Genomic DNA, 24,586 nt, shown 5'->3' on the forward strand with positions numbered 1-24,586 from the left:
GGAACAAAAGTGTGAGACTGTTCATTATTACTGGCAATCTGTCCAGTCACTTCCAGGAATAAAACTTTTTATTAGCCAAATCACTCCCAAAACATTTAAACGTCCCTCCAATTCTTTCCTTGGCAAAGATGACAACATGTTACAGCCGCTTATGAATCTCTAGCTACAACATATTGGTAGATAAAATAGAACTGAATTCCTCTGTGTACAGTTATCTTTTATATAGATAGAGTTATCTCTGGGGGAGGGATATTCTGACAGTCTATTTAAGCAATGTGTAGTCCAAATGGTGAAAAAATTTAGTTTTTCTGTGGAGAAGTTCATAGATATACAGTTGCCATGACAACTGCATTTGGCTCTGAAAAGGGAAAACAAATGTCTCTTTTTAGACTCAAGTGAAGTAAATTTAGTCTGGTTGCATAGAAAAATTGCTTTTTCCCTCTAGTGTCAAATAGTCCTTCTGTAGCAAGCTTCCTTAGCTTCCCTTTTTAGATTTTAGGGGTTTCTTTTACTTTAAAAAAAACAAAAAACAAAAAACAGTACATCTGTTGGAATTACAAAGGGTGAGAGCATCTCCCTCTCCCTACCCTTCCCATATCCACAACATGATTTTGTGTTCCAAAATTCTACAGATGGCACCCTAGTTACAAATAGAACAAATTTCCTGCATCTATGCAGCATAAAAATGCAAACTTATATTCTTAACTTCATCAGATCACAGAAGACTGGGAAAAGTGGGAAAGAGCTGTTATTATTGGTCTGTTGGAAATGAAGTATATCAGGTCTGAAATGCTCGCTGTGTCTGATGTAAAGATAGCCAGGGTGATTTTTTGGTTCTGTTGGTAGTTGGAGAACCCAAGTGGATTTTAAACCTTTGGTATTGTATATCCTTTATCAGATCTACTCTTCCAGCACTTGTGCATGCATATCCCTCCCACGATCAAACAGGCGAGAGCAACAGGAATCATTGCAATGTACCAGGACAGACCAACAGCTGGAAAAGTAAACAAATTAAATATTAGAAAACCAGAAAAAAAAAAACAATGAACTCCCAGGAACATAGTTCCCTAAGCTCAAGTTGGAAGAGGAGAAATGACAGTAGAAAGGATGTCTGCAAGTTAACCTTCCAGCAGGGCTTATGACCTTTGAAAGGAAGAGATCTATTGATTGAGCACTCTGGGAAATGTGTTCATGAAGATAGGAGGAAGGATTGGAAAACAACAGAGAGTGAGAATTTAAAGTTCAATCTTTTGCATACACCCCATTTTCTGAACCCCTGATCAGGAGCAGCTGTGTGCTTTCTATCTTGGTTTATTTAAAGCAGAGACATTCCAAGCAGGAAATCCAAGCACCTTGTGGAGCATGAATACTCAACAATTAGTCCACCCTCAAGTTGTGTGAATAATCTTTTCCTACAGAGCAGCTTATAAATTAGTAACAATCGACCCAAGACTCAGAACTTCTTCCTAAATCTGGCTAATTTCCAAGGCAAGTGTCTGTCCAGACCATTCTGGATTATTCCAATGCATATTGCCTCCTGGTGCAGCTCATGGAAGACAAGGGCAGCCCATGATCCAGCAAAATGAGTACAAATCCCTCATCATAGGGTGCTGGAGTGAGTCATAACTGATAATGAAGTCTGAAAGAGTTCATGTGCCTTTCTAAGACAGTGTGAGCAAGCTTTGGTGATTCACCAATGTCATGCAAAGAAACAATTAGCATTGCTTCACATTGTTTGTACAGCTGGCTCTTGGCCAATGGTTTATCACACTGCAACATTAATTGCACCGAGTTTAGGTCTTCTCTTCCCATTACTAGAAGCCAAAGTAACAACACCCATCATAATTTACACTTCTTGTTGTTTTGGCAGCAGTCTGTGCATGAGGAAAAGTAACACTCTAATAATTCATTCTGTTGTTGTCTTTTTTTCTTCCCTACTTGTTGAGGAACTGGAGGAGATTTGGCTCTACTGCAAAGAGAGTTTGCCACTAGTCTCACTGGAGCACTTATTTCACAAAGTGTATCTAAATTGGAGTCTTATTCAATAAGAGCAATATACCAGCACAGACAGATCCTTATCCCTGCATAAAATGTCAGTAAATGACCTACAGAAGGTGCATTTTGTGAATGGGCTGTATCAAAGACTACAGGTGAAAGAGGCAACCAGATTTTCCACAGGCAGTAACTTATCCCAACACTAGCTCTTACAGTACAAACAGATCAGATGCTAATTTAGCATTAGAATAATAATAAAAATTATCAAAAATAAGCAGTAAAAATAACTACCTTCCTGCTTGACCCTTGTTGGCAGTTCTTGGTATCCATATCTGTTCTGGGCCAGACAGGTAAAGTCTGTGTAAAAGTCCACTTCTTCAACAGAATCAAAAATCAGTGGTACTTCAATGAAGTTTTCACCATTTTCTACAATTTCTCTGGAAGAATAATAAAGATTAGGTGTTAATTATTTTAATAAGATGGTTTTTCTCTATTTGATATGTTCATTCTAACAGCACATTGCAAGAAAATGCATTGGATATTGCTTCATTTCTGAACCAGCCTCTCAGCATTCAAGGATGCCTGTTGTCTTCAGCCCAGTTGTGCTACTTGAGTCCCAGTGGACAGTACCTATCTTGCAGCTTTTGGAGTCTAGAGGGAAAAAAATACTGGATTTGTCTTGCAAAAATAAAGAAAGGGGAGGGGGAAAAGGCAAGTGGAATTCTGTGTATCTTTGATACATTAGCATTGGGCAAGGACCTAGTTCCTTCTCTCTGACCACCTAAGGTTAATTCTTACAATAAGCAAAGGACATATGAAAAACATAACCCTGTAAATGTTCTCTGAGAAAACTGAACCACCATTCCTGTCTATCATGTGCTCAAAGCCAATAGCTCAATGCAAGAAACTGTCCAAGAAGTTTCCAGCCAATTTCAACATGATTATTTTAGGAGTCCCACTATTTGAAAGTGGTTTTTTAGCTGGAGTCAAACATTGCCCCTTGATACCTTTTAGCCATTACCAGAGCAGTTGTCCATTATAAGCCTGCAATGCACAGCAGCAATGGAATTCCCTGGGTGCTCCTTCCAGGAGCTCTTTGACAGAGAGTTCTGCAGGGAATTTGTTTTCCCAGGGGCATTTGAGCTATTTTGTCATGCTGCCATAATGAGGGCTTCCAACAGAACTGGGGTATCTCACACACCGTGGGTCCTGCAGGAACCTCATCTGTCACTGTCAGTGTCCTTGTGCAATTGCATTATAATATACAACAGCAATAATGATAGTGGTAAGCATAACAAAAATAATTTTTAAAGTCCAAGTAAGAAAGTTCTGCTCTATTCTAAAGCCTGCAGAGACTATAGCTGCAGCACATTTTTATGGTTCCTGGCCACAAGTTCAATGCATTTTCACTTATCCATATAAACAAGATTATAAATTAATATCCCCAGTCATGCTGTGGGGAATGGGAAAACCCCTAAAGGCTTGGGCATACAATTGAGTTCCTATGTTACCTCTGGCTGCAGCATGGCCAGGCTGTTATCTGGCACTGGTGGCCACAAACTGCCAAAACCATCTCACATCCATAACAGTTAAACATTCTTGTCCATCAAAATACAGATGCCACATCCCCAAACTCTGTTGGAAATGGCCCCTAGCCCATGCTAAACCCTAATCAATAACCAGAAACCCTTTGGGAGGATGCTAGCTGGTGTGTGACCAGTTTAGCAAGTAACAGCAGAGGCAATGGTATCCCAGATCCAAGGAACCTTCTGGGCTCTGTCCACCAGTACAGGCAGAGCCACTAGGCAAGGGTAATGATCTTTTTGGACACTCTAAGCTACATAAAACAATAAACAAAACAAGCTGATTTGGTCCTTAGTGAAGAGATTTCAGTCAGAAAGTTCAGTTCACATTTACAAAACCACTAGAGGTGTGCCTGGATGTAGTGAGTTACTCAGGTAACACATCACAGGTACAGAAAGCAGGTATCCTTCCCTTTCCTAGTGGTAAAAGCCTTGAGGTATGTAGCTATGAGGCAGCTGAAAGACAGCTCCTCAAGACTGGGAGACACAATGAATCAGGGCAAGAGGATGTGGAACATCCTGTTTCTCCCTCCCACCAGTATTCCCTTCAGTGCTACCCTAGCATCTGTTCTAGCACTCAGCGGGTTCTGAGTGAGTCAGTTTAACTCACTAATGTGGAAAAGAACAAGATTAGGGGGGAAATAGTGCTATTTAGGAAGAAAAAAAAAAAAAAAACAAACCAAAAACTATCAAACCACTAGGTAATTTTCTGTTGTCCTAGTGTATTCTGAGAACCTCATGAATGTGAGGGAGAGAATGTTGCCACTTTGCTGGCATGGGGTAAGGAGAGAGGTTAAGAGAAGCCCTGAGAAGGATCAAGTCTCCTTGCTTTCCACTGCAGTCAGCCCTCACAACAGCTCAGCTGCTCATGAAAATGTGCTTAAGGTTTGTCTCAAAGTTGCCTCATTTGCGAAATACCACGTCACAAAAAACAGAGATAAAGCATTTATTTCACTGACTGGGTTGGGCTTGGGGGTTTTTTGCTTGTCTGCCTTTTTTTCCCTCAGCTCTCACCTTCACTTCAGATCTGTCCATTTCCCATTTCATTACCTGGCATTCAGCTGCACTGAGAACCCCTGTAGCACTGCAGGTTAGAACAATAAGCACAAGGAAGCACTTTCAGCCAGACTTACTGTCGTTGCCCCTCTGTAACTCTGCTTTGTTTATAAACCACATCAACGCTGCTGTCATTTGCCAGCCATTCCACATCAGTTTGGAAATGGCTGCCCAGCCCAACAAACACTTTGCATGGGAGAGTCATCTTGGAGCCTGTCAAAAAAAAAAAAAAAAAAAAGAAAAAGATTGAAAAACAATTTAGACACATATGAAGAACTACTCTTTCTTTTGGTGAAAGCCAACAACTCCAGGGGGAGATCTCACACAAGTCAAGAACCACTGCTTTCAAAACTGAAGTTAATCTCCAGATTGCTTTTGATCCCCTGCTCCTTGGCAGCAAGACCCTTCTGTGCGGCAGTCCTTTCTGCTGCTACAAATAATTTCCCTATTGCAACACTTACCAACTCTGGCACTAAACACATTCCCCAGAGGCAAGGCTGTGTCCCTGTGGCCTTGCCCTTTCTGACACAGTGGAAAGGGCGCTGTGTGATTTACCCCTCTGGAGCAGCTGCATTAACCAGCAGCACAGCTTCACTCACACATGCTCTGAGTGAGGACATTCAGCTGAAGGTTGGACCTCCAGGGATAAAGTGATTTTGCAGAAGTTCTGAAATTTTTAATTGCTATAATTACTGTAACTCAAGGATAAAGAGATTTCAGACCGATGCGTATCTATATTTTACAGAAGTATAGCTATATACCCAGAAGACAGCACCTGGTTGTAGATGTTAAAAAGCAAAGAATACTCTAGAACCAACCCTCAGCTAATATAATTGAAATCAAAAACCTACAGCAATTTATGCCAACAAATTACACCATAAGAGGGCCTGCTCTCGTTTTTCTCTGACTAAACGTTTCCAAATATGATGTTGGGTCTTACCAAGAGCAGCTGATGTTGTCTTTTGGGCTGGATACACAATTATCGGGGTAATTCTCTTCTCTTGTTCTTGGCAGAAAAAGAGAACAGAGTCAGTGCTAAGACAAGAGAAAATGCGGGCATGGCCCCAGAACCAGAAACATGCCACTTCAGCCAATATCTGTGGTCTCCTAGGAAAGGGTTTGATTGCTAAAGACGCTGGCAAGCAGCGATATTGCCGCTCCGAGCTGGAGCCCCGCGGCTGCCGGGCCGGGCAGGGTCCCCCAGCGCCTCGGGGACGGCGTGAGGCCTGCGCGGCACGGGCGCCCCCTGCCGGCCGCTCTGCACAGCAGCGCGCCGGGCCCCGCCGCCGTCCCCTCGCTGTGGCACAGCGGCCTGTCCTCGTCTGTGACACATGGCCTGTCCCCTCGCTGTGGCACAGCGGCCTGTCCCCGTCTGTGACACACGGCCTGTCCCCTCGCTGTGGCACAGCGGCCTGTCCCTGCGCTGGGACGCCGCCAAATGGCTGATCTCTGAGCTCCCCCGAAGGCCTCGGCAGTGCCACGGCCCCTCCTGCCCCCAAGACATCAATTATTCCGTTTAACAAACACGGGCACTTGCAGGAGAGATCCCCACCCTGCCGGGAGGGCTGTGGGAGCCCCTTCAGGGCCAGGACAAGCACTCCCTTGGCACAGCTGAAAGGCTGAGCATGAGCTCCTCTCAAGAGTTTCATTAGCAAAGAAGAGGTTTTCTTATGTGTTGTAATGGTTTCATATGGCCATCATTGAATCATAGAGCCACAGAATCTTTTAGGTTGGAAGGAACCTTAAATGTCCCTAAAACCTTTCCTAAAATTTCCTAGGACCACTAGTTCCAACCCTCCTGCCATGGGCATGGACACTTTCCTCAAGACCAGGTTGCTGAAATCCCCATCCAACCTGGCCTTGAACACTTCCAGAGAGCAGGGATGGGGGCATCCACAACTTCTCTGGGCAACCTGTGCCAGTGCTCCACTACCCTCACAGTAAAAACTTCCTCCTAATAGCTAATCTCAACCTGCCCTTTCAGTTTGGAGCCATTTGTCCTTGTCCTGTCACCTCATGCTCTTCTAAGAAGTCTATCCCCATTTTTCTTACAAGTCCCCTTCAGGTATTGGTAGGCCACAATTCACATGGAAGTCTTCTCTTTTCCAGGCTGAATAAACCCAATTCTCTCAGCCTTTCCTTGTAGGAGAGGAAATCCATCCCTCGGATCATCTGATACTATTCTTACCAACAGCCTCCAGTTGAATTGTCCTGGTGATTTCATACTCCACACCTTCAAATGGAAATGACATCTTGCAGGTGTAATACCCTGCATCTGTTGGTAGCACAGATGTCATGATCAGAGACGCTGAGCCATTCAGAATGATGAATCTTTCATTGTCCTCTTCCAAAGGCTGAGCATCCTGGAGAAAGGACAGTAACTGGTGTTATGACTCAGATAGCTACACCCTAATTATCTATTGAGAGAGACAAATTACCTCTGTCTCTCTGTTATTAGAAGTTCACTTATCGCTGTGAAATCTGAGCGGTTCTGCTTTCCCACCAAAGCACAAGTTCTTTTAATGTGTATCCATCTCTAAAATGTCTTGTGGCACTATATGTGTGAAGTGTGAAGAATTGCTATTTTAATCTATCTATAATGTGTGTGCATAGTTCTTCCATAGTGCACATTTTAAGATGGAAAACATATAATAGGCTCATCCTTGAGTCATCTTAGAGCAATCACATAAAATTTAGTACCCATGGAGTTTTTCACAATGTTATCCATACGTATCCATGTGTATGTATCCATACTTCCCGTACATGACCACAGAAGAGTAATATTCTAAGGCATTCTTTGAAGACAAATACTTGTAATCATGCAGGATTTCACATAACTGTTACTTACCCCATAAATTATTAGAAATTCCTGCTCTGTATCCCTAAGGCTCTGTTCATACACAGTCTGGAGACCTGCTAGGAGAAATTATGTTCTCCCTCATGAAGGCAGGGTAGCTCTTTCTTACATTTGTAACAAAATCCATATTGAGGAGGGCAGCCTCTCACTTAGATTAAGTGGGTTATATTCCACTTCTGAAGGGACTCGTGAGCAGCAACATTTTGCTGCTTTAGTACAGATCATAACCTAGGCACTGCAAGCCAGCCTGTATATTGCATCCTATGGTAAGGCTACAGCTGCACAAGGCAGAGCGTGTGATCACAGTGGGAGTGTAAATAAAAGCTAAACTGAGGCATTATAGAAATGCAAGAAGAATCCCCTGCTCTCCAGTGTGAAATTGAACAGCCAAGGATGTTGTATTTGGTCTTAGTGGCAAAACCAGGCTTGCCTACTTGAAAAGCAGCAAACTGGGCAGTTAGGCAAGAGAACACTCCAGGCATTATGTAATTCATCCACTATTTCCAAATGGTGTATTCCAGTTGATTCTTGAAAACTACCCCACCTGAACACGGAGGCAGTATCCCTGGTAGGTCCTACTTTATGGGATTCACTAGAGGGGCCATGAAAAGATGCACAGTGCCAAAGAGAAGGGCCTGATATGAGGTGGCAAACCCTGGAGTTGGGTAAATAATCTAGCCTTATAAACAGTTGCACTGCTTGTGAGAGCGTGAAACATGTGAAACATTTCACCCTGTGCTGAGTGTGCCCCAGAAAACTTTTCTTAAAATGTATACATCTGCCCCAAAATTCCCAGTATATTACACTATGCTAGTGACTTAAGCAACATGATATTCAGGAGAAACCTTAAGTGAATATTTATGTGCCAAGCTGGGATGAGGCTATGCACAAAGAGGAAGTAAATGTTCTACCTTGTACCACTTGAGCTCCAGGCTTGTCCTATTTGGTGTAAAATCCCACAGATCAGGACAAACAATCTTTCCAGCGGTGAAAGTGAAGAGGACCTGGGGATAGGCAATCTCCCAAGCAGCTGTTTTCTCCACAACTGTGAGGTGGATTGAGACCTCAGCACAGTAGGAGTTGTTCCTGGTGACAAAGCAGGGAGAGGTGAGCCCCCAAGAGAACTCAAATGACACCCTTGGTTTCCTCCTGACTCCATTTCCCTCCTTAACAGAGGCCAAGACTGAGATCACACCAGGCTGGATGTTGGAAAATCACTGGTACTGTTCTTTTGGCACAATCAAAACGTGTTGCTGACACATATCTGCCTCAGACCTTCAGTCTTTTCTTTTTAGTACAAGTTTCTTGTGCACCTTTAGGCTGCAGCATGATTTTAACTGTGTGAGGAGGAGGAACATGTTAACCTGAACAGTAGCAGGTGTGTCATGAACCCTCCCACATTTCCTTGGAAGAGGTTTTGACTGTGAAAACCCTAATGATTAAATAAAAAGCTTAAAGCATGTACTATGATACATCTGCAGTTACTATTGCACAACCATAGACATTTCTGCAAGTACCTATAATTTTCTGTAGCAAATAAGGCATTCTGGCTTTGAAAGTTTTGCAATATTCAACTTTTCTTTCTGGCCCCAAGTGACAATCACTTCCAGTCCTAAGGAAGACCACTCTGGGAGAGACAAATGCTTAAATTCCACCCTTTACAACCTCTGGAAGCCTGCTTCAGAGATGCCTTTACTCAGGGCAGTGCATGATCCTGGAAGGGGCCAGGTGAAGCCAGGGAGGCTGGGCTGCCACCTCCAGGAGAGCAGCTGTGGGCTGCAAGCAGACAGACTGACACTGTTGCCAGGGCACTGTGGCCATCTGTCACATACAGGCCGGATGCCCAAATCCAAAATATTTGCTCCACAGAACACAGAAGCAGAGATCTGTGATAGTTTGCTGCTACCTTCAAATATAAAAAGATCTGCTGGCTTCCCTGCAGGCTAATTTGTAAAGGAAATGTAACTTGCTTGCGCTTTATTAATCCTGTAATAATCTTAGCAATGAATTTACCTATTTGGGTCTTACATGTCTTTTTCAAACAAACTTCACAGCATTTTGCTAGATCTCTCAGGAACACTGCTATGATGCTATATATTGACAAAGTGAGGCAGAATAGTCCAAAAGGGGATTTAAAAGCACTCTTGAACATCTCAGGCAACTACTCTGTTCTAGAACAGTATTTGCAACCTTTTGCTGTTTGGGCTTCACTATCAGTGTCTTCTCTTCTGCTCCACAACTGAAATTGCTGCTGAGACATGGGAAAAGGCCAACCCAACATGCTGAACATGATTTCTCAACTTGTCCATCTCTTCTACTGCCTGACTTGCATTCCTCACAAGGTGTGCTGTGCAAGCAAGGAGACCATGCTATCCACAAGCAGCTCCAGGAATGTAGAGATATGTTCTCCAGTATAAACCCCAGAGCCAAGTGCCAGAGGTTTACTGAGAGGCTGGCTGGCAGCAGGAGATGGCAGGAGACAGGGACCTGGAACATCTGCAGAAGTTCAGGCTCTAAGGGTGATGGGATTTTTTGCCTTCCTTGGTCCTCAACAAATCCATACCCTGGCACCTCTTTTGACATAGTACAGTGTGCTGTCAGATTGAAAACACTCAGAAAAAAAATTACCAATAGGGCTGAAAAGAGCCATGGCTAAAGTCTCAACTCACTGCGATACCACAAGTCTGGTACTAGCCTAGTAAGTACACACTCTGGGTCTCATGAAAATTCTTGCAACAATATCAAGTCAATCAAATTCTGCCTTAAAACATGACTCGGAAAAAAAGTGAAGACCAGAAATATGGAAGTGGGAAGAGGAAAGCCACTGCAGAGCTACAATGCCTTATATACGCTTCATAAGGCAATCTGCAGGTGCAACAAGGGTATTTGTGCTCAGCAAACCCACTGCCTGCAGTATGTCCCACTTGTCATAGCACTGACTGGCTCAGAGCTAATTAGGAAAAACTCTCTATACAATGTTCTCCTATGAGATTGTAGTCAAAGTGGCAAGCCTGTGTCACCATTTTTCCAGATTTCAGTACTGGTAACTATAGGAGACACACAATGCACTCTAAGGGTCCTGACTTCCCATATTTTTTCTCTCTAATAAGGTCAGCAAGGAAATTATCCAGAAATGCTCTGAATATAGCTGGAGTTTACAATCAAGGTTAGAAGACATAGCCATTTTTTAGTGAACTAGATTATCTTTTAAATACCTACCTTCTTGTGCAGATATATACTCCTGAGTCTTCTAGCATCACTGGTAAAAACCAGAGTGCATTTCCTTTTGCCCAGATTCTCGAATCTTCATCTCTTCCTGATATCATGGTGTTTGAACCATTTTTATACCATGTGATATTAGTGGTCAAGGCAGAGAAATCCAAATGTTTGTATCTGGGGGAAGGGCATTTCAGAACCACAGGTTCTCCATGAAGTTCATAGTAGTGTTTGAAAAACACGGTGTGATCTGGGCAGTTTTCTATACAAATCAGAGATATTTTTGCATTACTGTCAGAGAGGAACATTTAAAAGAATGGTGAGGAAAACAGAAGGAAAAAGACAAATGTACACTTACCTGTGTTCTTGACTTGCTGGAGTCTGAAAGCAGATGCACCTACTGTGCACGTCACCAGGACAAGAAGAGCCCATGCATTTTTTTCCACAAGAAATCAGAAGAAGAGGGCAGAAGGAAAATATTTTGAAATCTACAAGGAAGTTTATTACAAGACAGATTATATAATCAAAATACTCAACATTATCTGAAGAATTAACTGCTATTTTTCTCACTCCAGACCTGGGGAGCTTTGGTCCATCCTCAGTGAGCAGAAAGGTGTCTCCATCCCTAGTTTATGGAGGCTGAACTGTGGAACCAGAACATCTGGCTTGGCAGACACATATCACTTTTGGCCCTTCCCTTTCACTCCAGAATATGAAAACAGCATACCACAAGATGCTGCTGTCCCCCCAGCTTTTCAGAGTGACAACTGTGGGTGGAAAAATTTAGCTCTGCTTATTTTGCAGTAAGATGTGACTGAGGCACAGGTCAGCTGCTTTGAGTGAACTGTAGTGTAGTAGCTTGGGTGGACACAGGGGCAAAGTAGGCCAGCTAGCGTGAATCAGGCTGCAGGAAGACTTCCTGCTACAAGCAGTGCCAAGCTTTCTTGTCTCCAACAAATATTTCTGTTGGGACAGAAAACATTGACTCCTATGGCATGTATACCCATCTTGCTGGTGGTGCACAAGTTTTCAGCATGGACACTATTACCATCTGTTCTAAAAAAAAGATAAAGAAAACCCTGAACAAGCTGTTCTGAAAATCAGACAGGGTGGCTACTAAGGGAAAACAAAATTCTCCTCTGCCAGTCATTCATCAAGTGTCATCTGTATGGACATGAAATGGGCATGGCAGTGTCGGTGTACATCACTGAATGCTTCTGCTCTGCCATGAGACCACAGCTCCTGCTACTCTCTTGATTGATTATGCTTTACCTTGGTGTGCCATGGGCAAAAATATATAAAACATGCTGGATAGAGGCACTAGTTTATGCTCTGTATAAGGAATTTATGAGAAATACAGTACACATATCCACATGATACGTTATACTATTTCCATTTTATATACAGAAATGGAAATTGCATGCATTTAACATTACCTTAAAACTATGATGAATATTAAATGACTATACAACTATTTCAAATCAAAATAAAAAGAAATATTTCTACCAATATAACAAAGACATGTTCATAGGTATACACCTTTGGACATCTTTTTGTATCCCTTCATGCTCATACTTCCATAGTTTTAATCCAAATTTCTTCCTGTTCTAGTAGTTGTACTTACCTGACATCTGATTGTTTGACTACAATAAACTATTTCCAGATTATTGTCATCTGTACAATACCACAAAACCAACCTCTTGCTCAATAACACTCTTTCATAACCATGGGTCATACTCTTAGGTCTGCCCGGGTTTCCAGGGAATTCGTATGGAGCTCTAGCCTCTCAGCTACACCTGAACCAGGTGCTAGAGGCATTAACAAGCCCCACGGTTCACATCAATACCCTGTAGCAGGTGAGTTTCTCTCTCTTCAGATCCTGACAAAAATACTTGGTTATTCTGTTCAGAGCCTTCTGGTCCCTTTGGTTTAGTAACTAACAATCTCCATAAGCCATTTGAGGGTTTAGGGAAGGTTTTCATTCCCAGATTTCAATCAGATTCACTTACCTGTGTTTCTGTAGTCTTTCAGCCATAAGCATCTCACAAAAAGAAACTATCAGACTGAAAATTCCTGGTGAGGATCTTATATAGGGTTGAGCTCAACACACAGCGGAAATTTGTCTCTCATTGCCCAATCAGATTTGTGTCAAAACCAAGTAACGTTTTAGACCCAACTTTCTTTCCTTCCGTAGAGTGAGGATAAGAGAAACAGAGGCACAGGCAGAGAGAAAATATGTGTTTGGATTTCCCAAAAAAAGGGGAAATGACTGCTAAATATATGACTAATTTTCCCCTTTTCTGACGAATGGTAGCTTGCATACACTCATGTCTTCACATGACTATTTCACACACTACCTCAAGTAAAAAATTTCATGGGTAACAAAAGGTGCACTGCAGCATAGTCAGCAGCTACATAATTGCAGTTTTCATATTTTGTGGTTTATCAAACTGTTCATAAATCTTCTGTGATTTCCCAGATCCCTGGTGAATCACAAATGTGCTGATTCCCCTTTCTTCTCATAACATCCATTTTAGTGTGACAGCCTATATTAAGGCTCTCTTGCAATGCAGGTATAAAGAAGTAACAGCTAGAAGCAAATTATGGTTTCCAGGCTCATGGGGAGGAGTAAGAAAAGCACTATGAATTGTGGCAATTTTGGCCTTTTAGAAGAGGGTAATCAATTGAGGGACTGCAGTTCCCAGATAGACTAATATCCTCGGATACATCTAAGAAGGATCAACAATTTTCAACAGCTTTCTTCAGAAGGTTTCTGCCCTGGCTTTCTTTTTATCCATAAAATATCTTGATCTCATGCAGCAGTGTGAGGACTGCTCAAGCTTCAGTTGTTCTTCAAGTTTCAGTTGTTTATCTGGAGGTGCAAAAGTTTGGTTTAGAATAACTCAGGAAGAAAGGAAAGAGAGCAATAAATTTATATTTTTTTAGTAGATGTCTGCTGAGAAGGCCACGTCATTTTGCGGTTAGCTATCACTGAGTATTTATAAACAGAAATGTGCAAGTCTAGCAGCTATATATATAGAGAAACTCTCTTAGGGAAGCTGGTGTCGTTCTGTGGTTTCGCTCTGCTGATGATTCATTGATACAGCTCAAGATGCTGGAGCATAGCTGTGAAATTCCTGACTTGAAGACCAGACTATTCCCCATACTTCTCACTCGTTGCTCATCTCACTAGATAGATATTTCCCACACCAGGGCTACATGCAGTTCCTTGCCACAGTTGGGTGGATTTTGCTGTCCTTGGACATGCCAATAAAATAATCAAAATATCAAGAAATATCTAGTCTTCTGGAAGTTCCTTGCCACAAAAACTTTCAAAAGGCCTCCGCAAGCAAGGTGTGTCTGTTAGCCCTAGTCAATGGAAGGGGAAATGAAAATTCAGGCATCAATGGATGGATTCCATCATTTCTGCAAGGGGCAGTTAATGTGCCAGCTTCTTGTAGCAGCTCCCAGATTTTGCTGCTTCTCCTGGAGGAATTTACTCTGTTATAGTGGCTCTGTGGCTGATAATTTTTTGCATCCAAGAGCTGCAATCCCTTGGACTTCATAATATATTTTGTTATCCAGTTTGGCTAAGCAAACTTTGTGCAATTAAAAACTGAAGTAAATTTCTCTGGTTCACATAAGAATAAGGTGACAAGGTATTAAGAAATACTGAATGTTGAAAGCTGACTGGCAAGCAGATGCAAAGTAAACCACAACTATTGCACCAACACATGTTCTTGGGTTATTGATATGAGCAAACCTGGTTTTAATAATTTATAATACCCTTGTGCACAGTTCCAAGATGGGGTCTTGAGGAGCAGAGAATAGGAAAGAAATGGAACTCTTCAACTCTGAGAATCACCAAATAACTGGGACAGAAAGAGAAAAACTAAACAAAGGGATTAGCACAATGCACAACAGACTCCAAGAATACAAGAATTTGCATGCTTAGCCAGAGGAATAAGTGCTGACATACACAACCCAGTTGTGTATGACAAAGAGGGAGAAACAGAAGGCGATGTGCCAAGGGATCCACTTTGTCATGAAGGAGTGCTAGTTTGGCCAGAGCAGCCATGGCTGGGTTACAGATTGTCTCACCACTACAGGTTCCTGGGATTTCCAAAGACCCTTTCACTGCGATAGAAAGCAGGCACACTTGAAAAATAATTATACACACAAGAGCTGGAAGGGTCAGGGAGGAGGAGACCCTCAGTGTAGAAATCAACAGGGTATAAGGGACAAAGTAATGTCTAGAGAGGCCCAGAGTATCTGTGCACAGGCACACAGCCATAGATTGGTGAAATAAAGAAATTATTTCTGAAAAAGTGGGGTTTGCTGGATTTTATTTAAAGTAGAAAACCATCCCTGAGCACAGCCTACTTGATATATGATGCCATGTGGAAAAGCAGTGATGGAGTACTGTTGCAAAGCTGAGTTTGTTGAAAGCAGTAAAGTGATATTGCTCTCCCTATAAACTGAACTGAGGAGGATAATCTAAACTAAATAGAGACAGTCTAAACATCAATGCATACCAGTGTATCTCTCAAATGACAATAAAAATAAAAAAGATTTCTCTTACTGCTCTTCCTTCTCTTATGGATAAAACAGTGCACAGATACACTGAATGTTGATCAGGGATATGGTTCGGGTTAGGGATCAGAGAGTAAAAAAGCCTAGGGCTCCAGGGACACTAGGAATGGAAAAGGCATGCCAAAAGGACCATAGTAGGGCCTCAAAATTGCTGCCCCTTTATCTTTCTCACCTGAGCCATCCACAAAACCATTCAGTTTGGAAAAAACCTCTAAGATTAAGTCCAACCATTAACACAGCACCACCATCCCCAAGTGCCACATCCACACGGCTTTTAAACCCTTCCAGGGATGGTGATTTCACTACTTCCCTGGGCAGCATATTCCAAAGCCTGTCCATCCTTTCAGTGAAGAGATTTTTCATAATATCTAATCTAAACCTTCCCTGCTACAACTTGAGATAATTTCCTCTCATGCTGTCACTTGTTACCTGTGAGAAAAGACCAACCTGCAACTTACTGCTTTGAGGTTCCTGCTTCTTTTCCGTGCTACAGCCATCCTCCCTGCTGGGATGGAGCAAGCCCACAGCACGCAGCACCTGCCATGTCTTAGTGCAGGGCTCCAGGCAAGGCTGCAGCACCCACGGTCACTCCCACACCAGGGCTGGGAGATGGGGCTAGCTGGGAGCCAGCAATGCTGAGGAGAACAGCAAGCAGACGTTTCCCACAGCTTTGGTGTCTTCTCAGACCATAGGCAGTGAGTCAGCAGGGGCACTAGGGACATGCTAGGAAAAAAATGAACCTAAGACTGCTGACTAGCTTTTTCTTTTCCACCAGTTCCAAAATCATAGTGTTTGCTTGCAATCATGATTAGTCTTTTTTATATATGAAAAAATATAATGTGCTCTCTGGTCTTTCATGTGAGAAGTGTTGAGGGATTCAAAAATGCAGCAGTCATTACAAAAAGCCCACAGCAACAGCAGACAGAGGAGGAACTGCGTCCAGTTGAGGATCATGAAATCATATAGGGTTACATGAGCTAGAACGACATGGACAAAAGAAAATTTCTAAACCAGCTACAGTGCTTGGCTTAAGCAGCCAACCCAGCAAACAGGGAATTCAAAGGCAAAGAGAAAAACAGATGACAAAGATTTTTGTTCATAATTGCCTTTTTGTTGATTGAACTTAAATTTAGTAGGTAAAAAGTAACTTCATAGCTATGAAAAACAGTGACAAACATATGGTCTGTGATAAAGGAAAAATTGAGCTGGTACCAATCATACATTATTGTAGGTGTACCAGGAGGTTAATATTAAACATTACTTTTTTATTACATGTTCCTGAATCAAGTATTTGTATCACCAAGAAGATGAAGTAATTTATGTAATACTGGCAGTAAATCTTCCATTTGTCTTGGATTTACGCTCCTTCTGACACACAAGTATATTTCACACACTTGTTTTAAGAAGCAGTCATATAAAATACACATAGCAGATCCAATTACACAAGGTATTTGTTCTCTACTCCACTACATTAATGTGTAATTCATAATCACTGGATTTGGAGGGGGCTGGGGTGGGAGACAACACATGAAAGTGGATATGGTATAGAAACAGAGACAACAAATTTGCAGTCATACTTGGCATTCTCTCTTTGTGCTTGTCCTGTGTGCAGTGTCACAATGATCAGTAATTCTGACTGGCATCAAGAGTTGCTTAAGAAAGAATTGAGCAAGACTTGCTCTGGATCTGTGAAATAATAGAAGAGAGGTTTACAAGTAAATGAATAGCAAATAATTAGATGCAACATATACTGCTTCTAAATGAAGAGGCAGGGGAAGAACCAGTGGATGCAACAGCAGGAATTAGGAGAAATCAGATCAGTTCAGAAGAAATAGAACCAATCCCAACACCATTGTTCTAAAAAAGAAATACAAAAGCAACCAAGTGATGCTGCAAGACTATACGTGCCTGCAATAAAGAGCAGGTAGGCCCAGTCTATCTTTTTATCTTTTATCTGTTCAGTTGGTGGACACATACCATGAAGCACTGAAGAAGGTCAGATTTTGTATCATTATTCAGGTTAATGAACACATTTGTTTTAATAAAAACAGTTACCATCGGCCAAGCTTGGAGTGTTCTGTTACAACAGCTGACTACGTAACAAGAGTACAAATACACATGGGGTAACAAAACTGATCTTGGGAGGATTTCAGCCCTCATATGTCCTTACTTATGCCCTTCTCCAGCACATAATGTTCTGTACCAGGTTGAAAGGGAACTCATCATTTCAGCAACTGATTTTAAAGACTCTCTGAGGATTTTACAACAAAACAATATTGAATGTTATTTGTTTAAATCATTTCTATCAATCACATTTTGAAAAGAAAAAGATATTTTAACAATAGTAGTTCTTTGCTATGCAAATTATCCTTAATTACAAGCTGGAAGAGTTTTCATTCAGACTTAGTTGATTGGAAGGGTTTACCATTTGTAGGAAAATTTGGGTAACTTTAATGAAAGTTTGCAAGAAACTGGTGGGTGGGTTTCCCTTCAAAACATTCTGGATTGAGACCTTCCTTCTGAATAAAACTCAGATCCCTGCTGGTCCTTCTGGCTGTAGCTTCTAAGACCTGTTATCTCAGAGGCATTTATTTCACTGGAGACCTCTAGAGCCCTGCACTTACTTTAAGGCCAGTTCATAAGTGCTGAGCCATTCCCCTTGTCTCTGCAGAAAGCTGAAAGACCCCAGGACCTTTACAAGTTACTGTTTTGATTAATGCACAAGTTTTGTGAATAGACTTCCCAGGGAGAAGGGTTTCAGCAGGGTACATGAATAATGGATATAGCTCTTGGCTTGATACCATAGCTATGGGAACAAAAGACCCAAAAAAGGGGAACTAAATTTAACCATTTCATATCATAATGATATGGCAGCAGTGTTTGGAACCTTAACCATTGCTGGCAGCCTTGAAGTTGCTAATGACAGCTCTGCACAGCAGGGACACAGCACCCAGTGGTTCAGAGCTGCTGCCTGTTTCATGATGTGTTTATGATACTGGCCTCAGATGAGAGGCTCAAAATCACTCGTCCCATGCAAAAGTCACAGGACCTTTTGCTGAGCTTTTAAATAGCCAAGTGAAATACTGGAGATAACAGATCAGTAAGAAGGCATATACTTCTTGGCAACTCCCTCCATGCATAGATTGAGACAAATAGAAAGGAAAAATATATTAGAGACATATGCATCCATACATAGAGAAATTTAGAGGCTGCCATATGCTGAGAGGAAAGAGTTGTATTCAAATTGCAAAAGTCCCCAGAAGAAGGGTAGACAAGAAAGCCCTGCAGGATTTCTGTTCTGCTCTGCAATCTGTTTTTCCATTGCCCCACGCAAAGTGGAACAGCTACAGGATGCTGGCTGTGCTCTGTAGGGACACCACAGTAATCTGGCCAAAACTCCTCCATGTAAACTGGTTAATGTTTGTGATAACTCAAAGCTGTTTTACAACAAAACTCCAGCCAGAAAAAGTTTACTTATTACTAACACAGCTAATAGCATTTCAGTGATTTACATGTGTAGGGAGAACCCAAGGGCTATACTAAATACTTACTTTATATAGTAGGGCACCATTAAAAGTTTCAGTAGCAGCAGTGCTGAGTCATTTTAGATCAAAATCCATTAATGAGTTTGCTGATGATATTAGTGGCTGACAGTATCTGGCAGGGCCCCTGCAGCTCAGCATTCACAGAACCATCAGAACTAGGATGGCACCCTCCAGACCTTGCTAAACCCACTTGTCTCTTTGCCTTAGGGTAAATTTAGTTCTTCTTTTTTTCAAATAACTACTATGAAAGAAGAGTATGATTTTTCTAATATATGCTCATGAAATCACTCTTATTTCAGAAGGCTTTGTGGAACAGAGGAAAGGTCTGAAACCTTCTGGCACTGCAATCTGCCAAAGGGAGATTCTCAGTGTTTTCTTAGCAATGTATGCAGCCATCAGTTTTAACACTCTATTTAACTGACCCTTTCAAAACCTTGTAATGCTGTAATGAAGAAAAGTGCCTGGCAGAGCTCCGCCTTAAGGCTGTACTTTCTGAGAAGATGAAGAAATATCACCTTGAGGAGAGGATTCTGTTAATGTGCCAAACTGGATGTTTATGTAAGAGGGCTTTTCATCGGAAGCTGGTGCACAGGAGGAATAATGAACTGAAGAGGCTTTCAACACACCTCATGCCTCATTTAGGATCTGCCATGGGTACGGTCATGTGGCTTTGGGTTCAGCTGTTCCATGTTCAAAAAACAAAATGTTTGCAAACCTTGTAGTATTTATGTGCATTATCAGGCCCCTTTCAGAAACAAACCTTTCTAGATATGAACAAGTTCACCTGCAGCAAGTGGATGCAAATTCATCTACACTCTGAGCCAACTTCTGATGTGCCTCTGATACATGCTCTTGTCCATCTCTTAAACTACTCTAATCCACAGCCTTCATCTCTCTGAAGATCTGTGTTCTCCCCATGCCCTTGTCAGTCATGCCCAGGCTGCTGTAATCAGATCATGTATTTCGGTGAGCATTTTGTACAGATGTAAATTACCTACTGATATAGCCACTATAAAAGGTAGGTCATGAGGAAATAGGCCAGGATGCAGGAGACAGACAAGGCACAGAGTGGTACAAATGCAGGAGAGGCCGTTGTTCCCATGAGGAGTTTTACTGCTTCATTCTCTCTCCACCTTTGCACCACTGTAGTGCATCCATGAAGATGTTGCCATCTACACTTTCTTCTCCACACTTGTGCTGGAGCAGCGTAATGTTGTGAGGAGTGCATGTACAGTACATTCGGTTCTGCAAACTGTGTCCAGAGATTCTGTTTCACTATCTCCCACATGAGCATGGATTGCCAGTAAGTGCTGGGTGTTCTCGTCAGCCCTCAAGTGTTGCTCCCACAAGTTTTCAGGAAGCTCATGCAAGTTCCACGCAGTGCCCTACAAAGCACAGGACATCCTGGGCCCACTGGTATTATTCCTGCAACTCCAGTGTTCCTGCAAATGGGTCCTGTTGGATGCCTGGGTTCATCCATGAAGGCTGCCCACATTGCAGCCAGCAGCTCCTGTGATATGAAGATGTTTCTCAGCTGTGTTCAGCAAGGGTCACGAGGATCTCTACTGTTCTGCTCTGAAAATGCATGCATAGAGACACCTATGTACACGCTGCAGCTAACCTTTTTCTAGCACTCTTTTGCTATCAAAAGGCTTTGTAAGACAAGAACAAAAGGTGTTCTGGACCTTTTGGACATCAGGAGAAAAAGCAAAACATATATGTATGAGATAAAGCTCCTTAATAAATAAAGTAGTGGAAAGCACTTCCAGGTCTTCTTAAGACCCTATAATCTGTCACAGGGCATCCAACAGGACCCAGTTGCAGGAACATTGGAATTGCAGGAATAATACTCGTGGGCGCAGGACATCCTGTGCTTTGTAGGGCACTGCATGGATCATGCACAAGTTTCCTGAAAACTTATGGGAGCAACACTTGAGGGCTGACGAAAACATCCAGCACTTATCGGCAATCCGTGCTCACGTGGCAGATAGAAACAGAATCTCTGGACACCGATTGCAGAACAGAACGTACTGTACATGCACTCCTCACGACCTTACGCTGCTCCAGCACAAGTGTGCAGCTGAAAGTGTAGATGGCAACATCAGGTTTGAAAAGAGTTCAGCCCTTGCACCCCCAATTCAGCCCACACCAGACCTCATGCTTTGCACTCTGGCTTATGATGTTGTAGGCCTTAGTTTTTCTAGGTGAGAGAGGTAGCCATGAGGTACCAGAGTTCACTGTGCCAAGAGCATCCCATTACTACTCAAGTAATAGGAAAACACACTTGTGAAATACGATCCCATGACTGTGGTTACTTAGGCAACATCTCCTTGCAAGTGTTCATTGATCTGCCGTCCCTGCTGGGGGTTGTCCAAGATTGCACGTCACCTGCCCTGTTCCGGAAGGATTGCCACACATCAAGGGCTTCAACTTGCTTCCTCTTTACAAAATTGATTTTGATGTGGTTGCTGGTTGTTTGACAACTAGAAGCTCACCCTGGCTGAAATGATCCAGTTTTCAACTAGAGCACGTCAGCCATGCTGTGGAATGAGATAAGAGGAGAGCACCCGAGAACATTTAGAATTCACTCCTGGAAATCCTTCCTGGAAGAAACCAAGCCAAATGGCCATGATAATCACTCATGTCTTAAAGTTTAATGTGGCCTGCTGATGTATATTTTCAATTTTTTCTGCAGTCCCTAGGATATAGGAGTTTGGGAATCCTAGCTCAAATTACTAATTATGACATTTGCAGGACACCTATTGCAACTAACATTACCTGCATCATTTTCTCCTAACGAGGAGATATGATGAGGAATTTGTTCCACATCATGGCATGCTTCCAAACTAATTTTTTTTCCTGGCTCCAAAAACAACGGCTCTCTTTTCCATCTGTCATACATAATAAATATTCATTTTATCAATAATCCAGATGTTTTTCCGCAGCACTAGAGACTGAAACAGCTTGAAATGTCTCCCCATTTAAATATTAAAGAAAAACATACTTTACACAGAATATGGCCCTATTGATTAAAAAAAATCTAATTTTCATCTTTTTTATTCTACAGGGTTGGCTGTGTTCAGTTAAAGCACATTCTTCTTTCTCAGTTCATACAGCATATCTTACTATCTACCAAAAAGACAGCTGGTATCCATCTGTCTGTGCCCAATGACACTTACACTGCTAACTTTACCTTTTTTAGCTGCTTGTTCCCTCCTCTTCTTTCGCATATCACATATTGTTCACTTCAAGGATGTGTACTTTCTTTATATATGCTTCAAATGCATCAGTTCTTAAAATTAGTTTCCAACAGTGGTAAAATAAGTTTCAGCCCATCAGTTTAAGTCCCAGCACACCATCACAGACTTGAGGGGGAAAGTCCATTCATGTATCGATTTACTCATACAATATTATGCAACAAGGTTAACTTGAGATGATCCAGAGACATTTGGCCTAAACAGCCTCAGATCTGGGCACTGAAAAAACCTGCCCCTGTGCCAGTACTCCACTTTTCAGCACTGCACAAGCCAAAGGTGACAGTGGGAGTAACTCAGTCAAGTATGGCCAGACCTGTTTGCCCAAGTCCACTTCTTGAAGAATTCAGACATATTCTCTCAATGAGGAAGAGTCTAGGTCTCTAAGCAGGGTCTATTTCCACAGCATTTTGATTTCCCTGTAGTACCTTTTAAAGATCATAAGTAAGCTTAATATAATTTCTCTTGTAATAAAAAAGCAATATAAAACTGTAATAAGTAGAGCAATATAAAAAGTGCAATGTATCTATGTGAAAAGCTACTGACATTTACACTTGCACTATTTCAAGATTAACTTGTGAAATTATACACTCAAAGTTCTACAGTGCTCAAGAAATAGCAGACTGCCGGTTCCTAGATCTGGAGATCAGAGACTTAGCAGAGAACAAAACATAAGATCATTGTACCTCAAAGGGACCCCTTTGGTAAATGACAGCAAAATGGACTACAAATAATTTCAAATCTTGAAGAAATCCAACTGCTGATGCATTCTGCTGAATGCACAAAGGGCTTGCCAGTGTTTGGGTGCTGTAGTAGGTTGTGAGCAGCACATTAAGTCAAAATGTTACGAGATCTCCTGCTCTCTTGAGCAAAATTGGGCACGATGACTTTCCAAGATAGATGGATCTGCCACTCAAATCATACTCAGATGAAGTAGGCTGAAACTTTTAAGTGGAGTGAAGTGAGAATTTTAATCTCTTAACAGATGAAGACATTGAAATGTGTTCCTAACAAATCTAAATGATAGAGACAAAACCTTTGGAGGTTTGGCTTTTTTTTTTTGAAGGGACGAAGAAAGAAGAATCTAAAGGAGAAGTTGAGAGGATGTCTGCAGTCTTACCCAATGTCTCTTTTAGACGCTGTTCCCTACCAGCTTCTGCAGGCAGTGTTGTTCCACCAGTCTCAGACAAGTATGAATTTTCATGGTTACCAGCTTTCTCTCTTGAAACTTCCTGCCACAATACATCTTAAAAACATGTAGCAAGGAGATGGTTCTACCAATCAACTAAGACTGTACATTAAAAATATGCCATATTTCTACTGCAAAAGGATTATTACTTTCTGTCCATTACTAAGAGTTTGCCTGAAATAATCATTGAAGCAGCAGTATAGCAGTGACACAGAAGGTCATTCCGGGAAAAGTCTCCCTACTTTAGGAAAACCATGGCAGAAGTTCCAAGTGCTAGAATTAATCAAACTGCTTTTTAACTATAGATGGGTGCAATTTTGGTTTTCCTGCAGGCCTTTTTATAGTAGGTTTATATGTTAAAATCTAATGAATCTGAGAATGGATACAGTCATCATTAAAACTTTCCAAGGTGAGATTCAGAGCCTCTTACTGTAAAACAGCAATGAAGCCTTCTTCACCTGAGATGTGAACCTCTTTAGATTATGGATTGAAGCAGGTCATCTTCACATGCTCATTCAAACAAGTAAAAAAAAAAAAAAAAGAAGTTTGTCCCATACGGAGTTGTCAAGATATTGCAAGAACCAGATTTTTGGCATCACAATTAGAAGCATTTACATGCATAGCATCAGTCACTCACCCAAAAAGGACACACTTTAGTTTTTTATCTCTGACCATGACAGCTTCCAAAATATTTTTACTGCCACTGCCTCTGCAAGCTTCAGAATTTTGAGCATCTCCCAATCTAGTGCCATTGCACAAAACTCCCCAAGAAGCTATCCTGTGTGCCAGCAAGCACTGAGAGATATGAACTCAACCCACATCTTACAGGAAAGAAACTGCATGCACTTTTCTGATGGCCACATCCTCACAAGAATTTGATGGCCACATATTCACAAGAATGTTTCCTAGGGTGAGATTAGAACTTAGAAAATGAGTTTGCACCAGATTTCAAATCCAAAAGGAATTTCTAGGCCTCTGCATTTGGTGTGTGAGCGCCAGACAACAGTTCCCAAAGTAGTGAAGGTGGCTATTACAAAATTCATTAGTCAAGCCTCAGAGTTACCACACTCAACTTGAAGTGTTTTAACTTTCACACTCAATTGTGAATGTGAAAGTATAGCATTTGCTGATACATGTTTTACAAACAGATGGCAAATTTAGAAATAAGATTTAGATTTTGCCTGCTCAAAACCTCTTAGAATCATGGAATCATTGAGGCAGACAAGACCCTTAAGGTCATTGAGTCCCACAATATACCTAACACTGCCAAGTCCACCATTAAACCATGTCTCTAATCA

At 41.8% G+C, this 24,586-nt stretch overlaps 1 protein-coding gene across 1 annotated transcript; it reads right to left on the reverse strand.

Moving 5' to 3' along the window:
- Positions 1–427: 427 nt before the first annotated feature.
- Positions 428–12,760, reverse strand: IL1R2 (interleukin 1 receptor type 2). Its single transcript, XM_036392967.1, is given in 10 exon segments — positions 428–994; positions 2,287–2,432; positions 4,712–4,847; positions 5,575–5,640; positions 6,823–6,997; positions 8,403–8,577; positions 10,711–10,969; positions 11,066–11,128; positions 11,131–11,195; positions 12,717–12,760. Coding segments are annotated over 10 exon segments (1,245 nt in total). The 5' UTR covers positions 12,749–12,760; the 3' UTR covers positions 428–866.
- Positions 12,761–24,586: the final 11,826 nt, after the last annotated feature.

Source organism: Molothrus ater, chromosome 2, assembly GCF_012460135.2.
Source record: "Molothrus ater isolate BHLD 08-10-18 breed brown headed cowbird chromosome 2, BPBGC_Mater_1.1, whole genome shotgun sequence".
NCBI lineage: Eukaryota > Metazoa > Chordata > Aves > Passeriformes > Icteridae > Molothrus > Molothrus ater.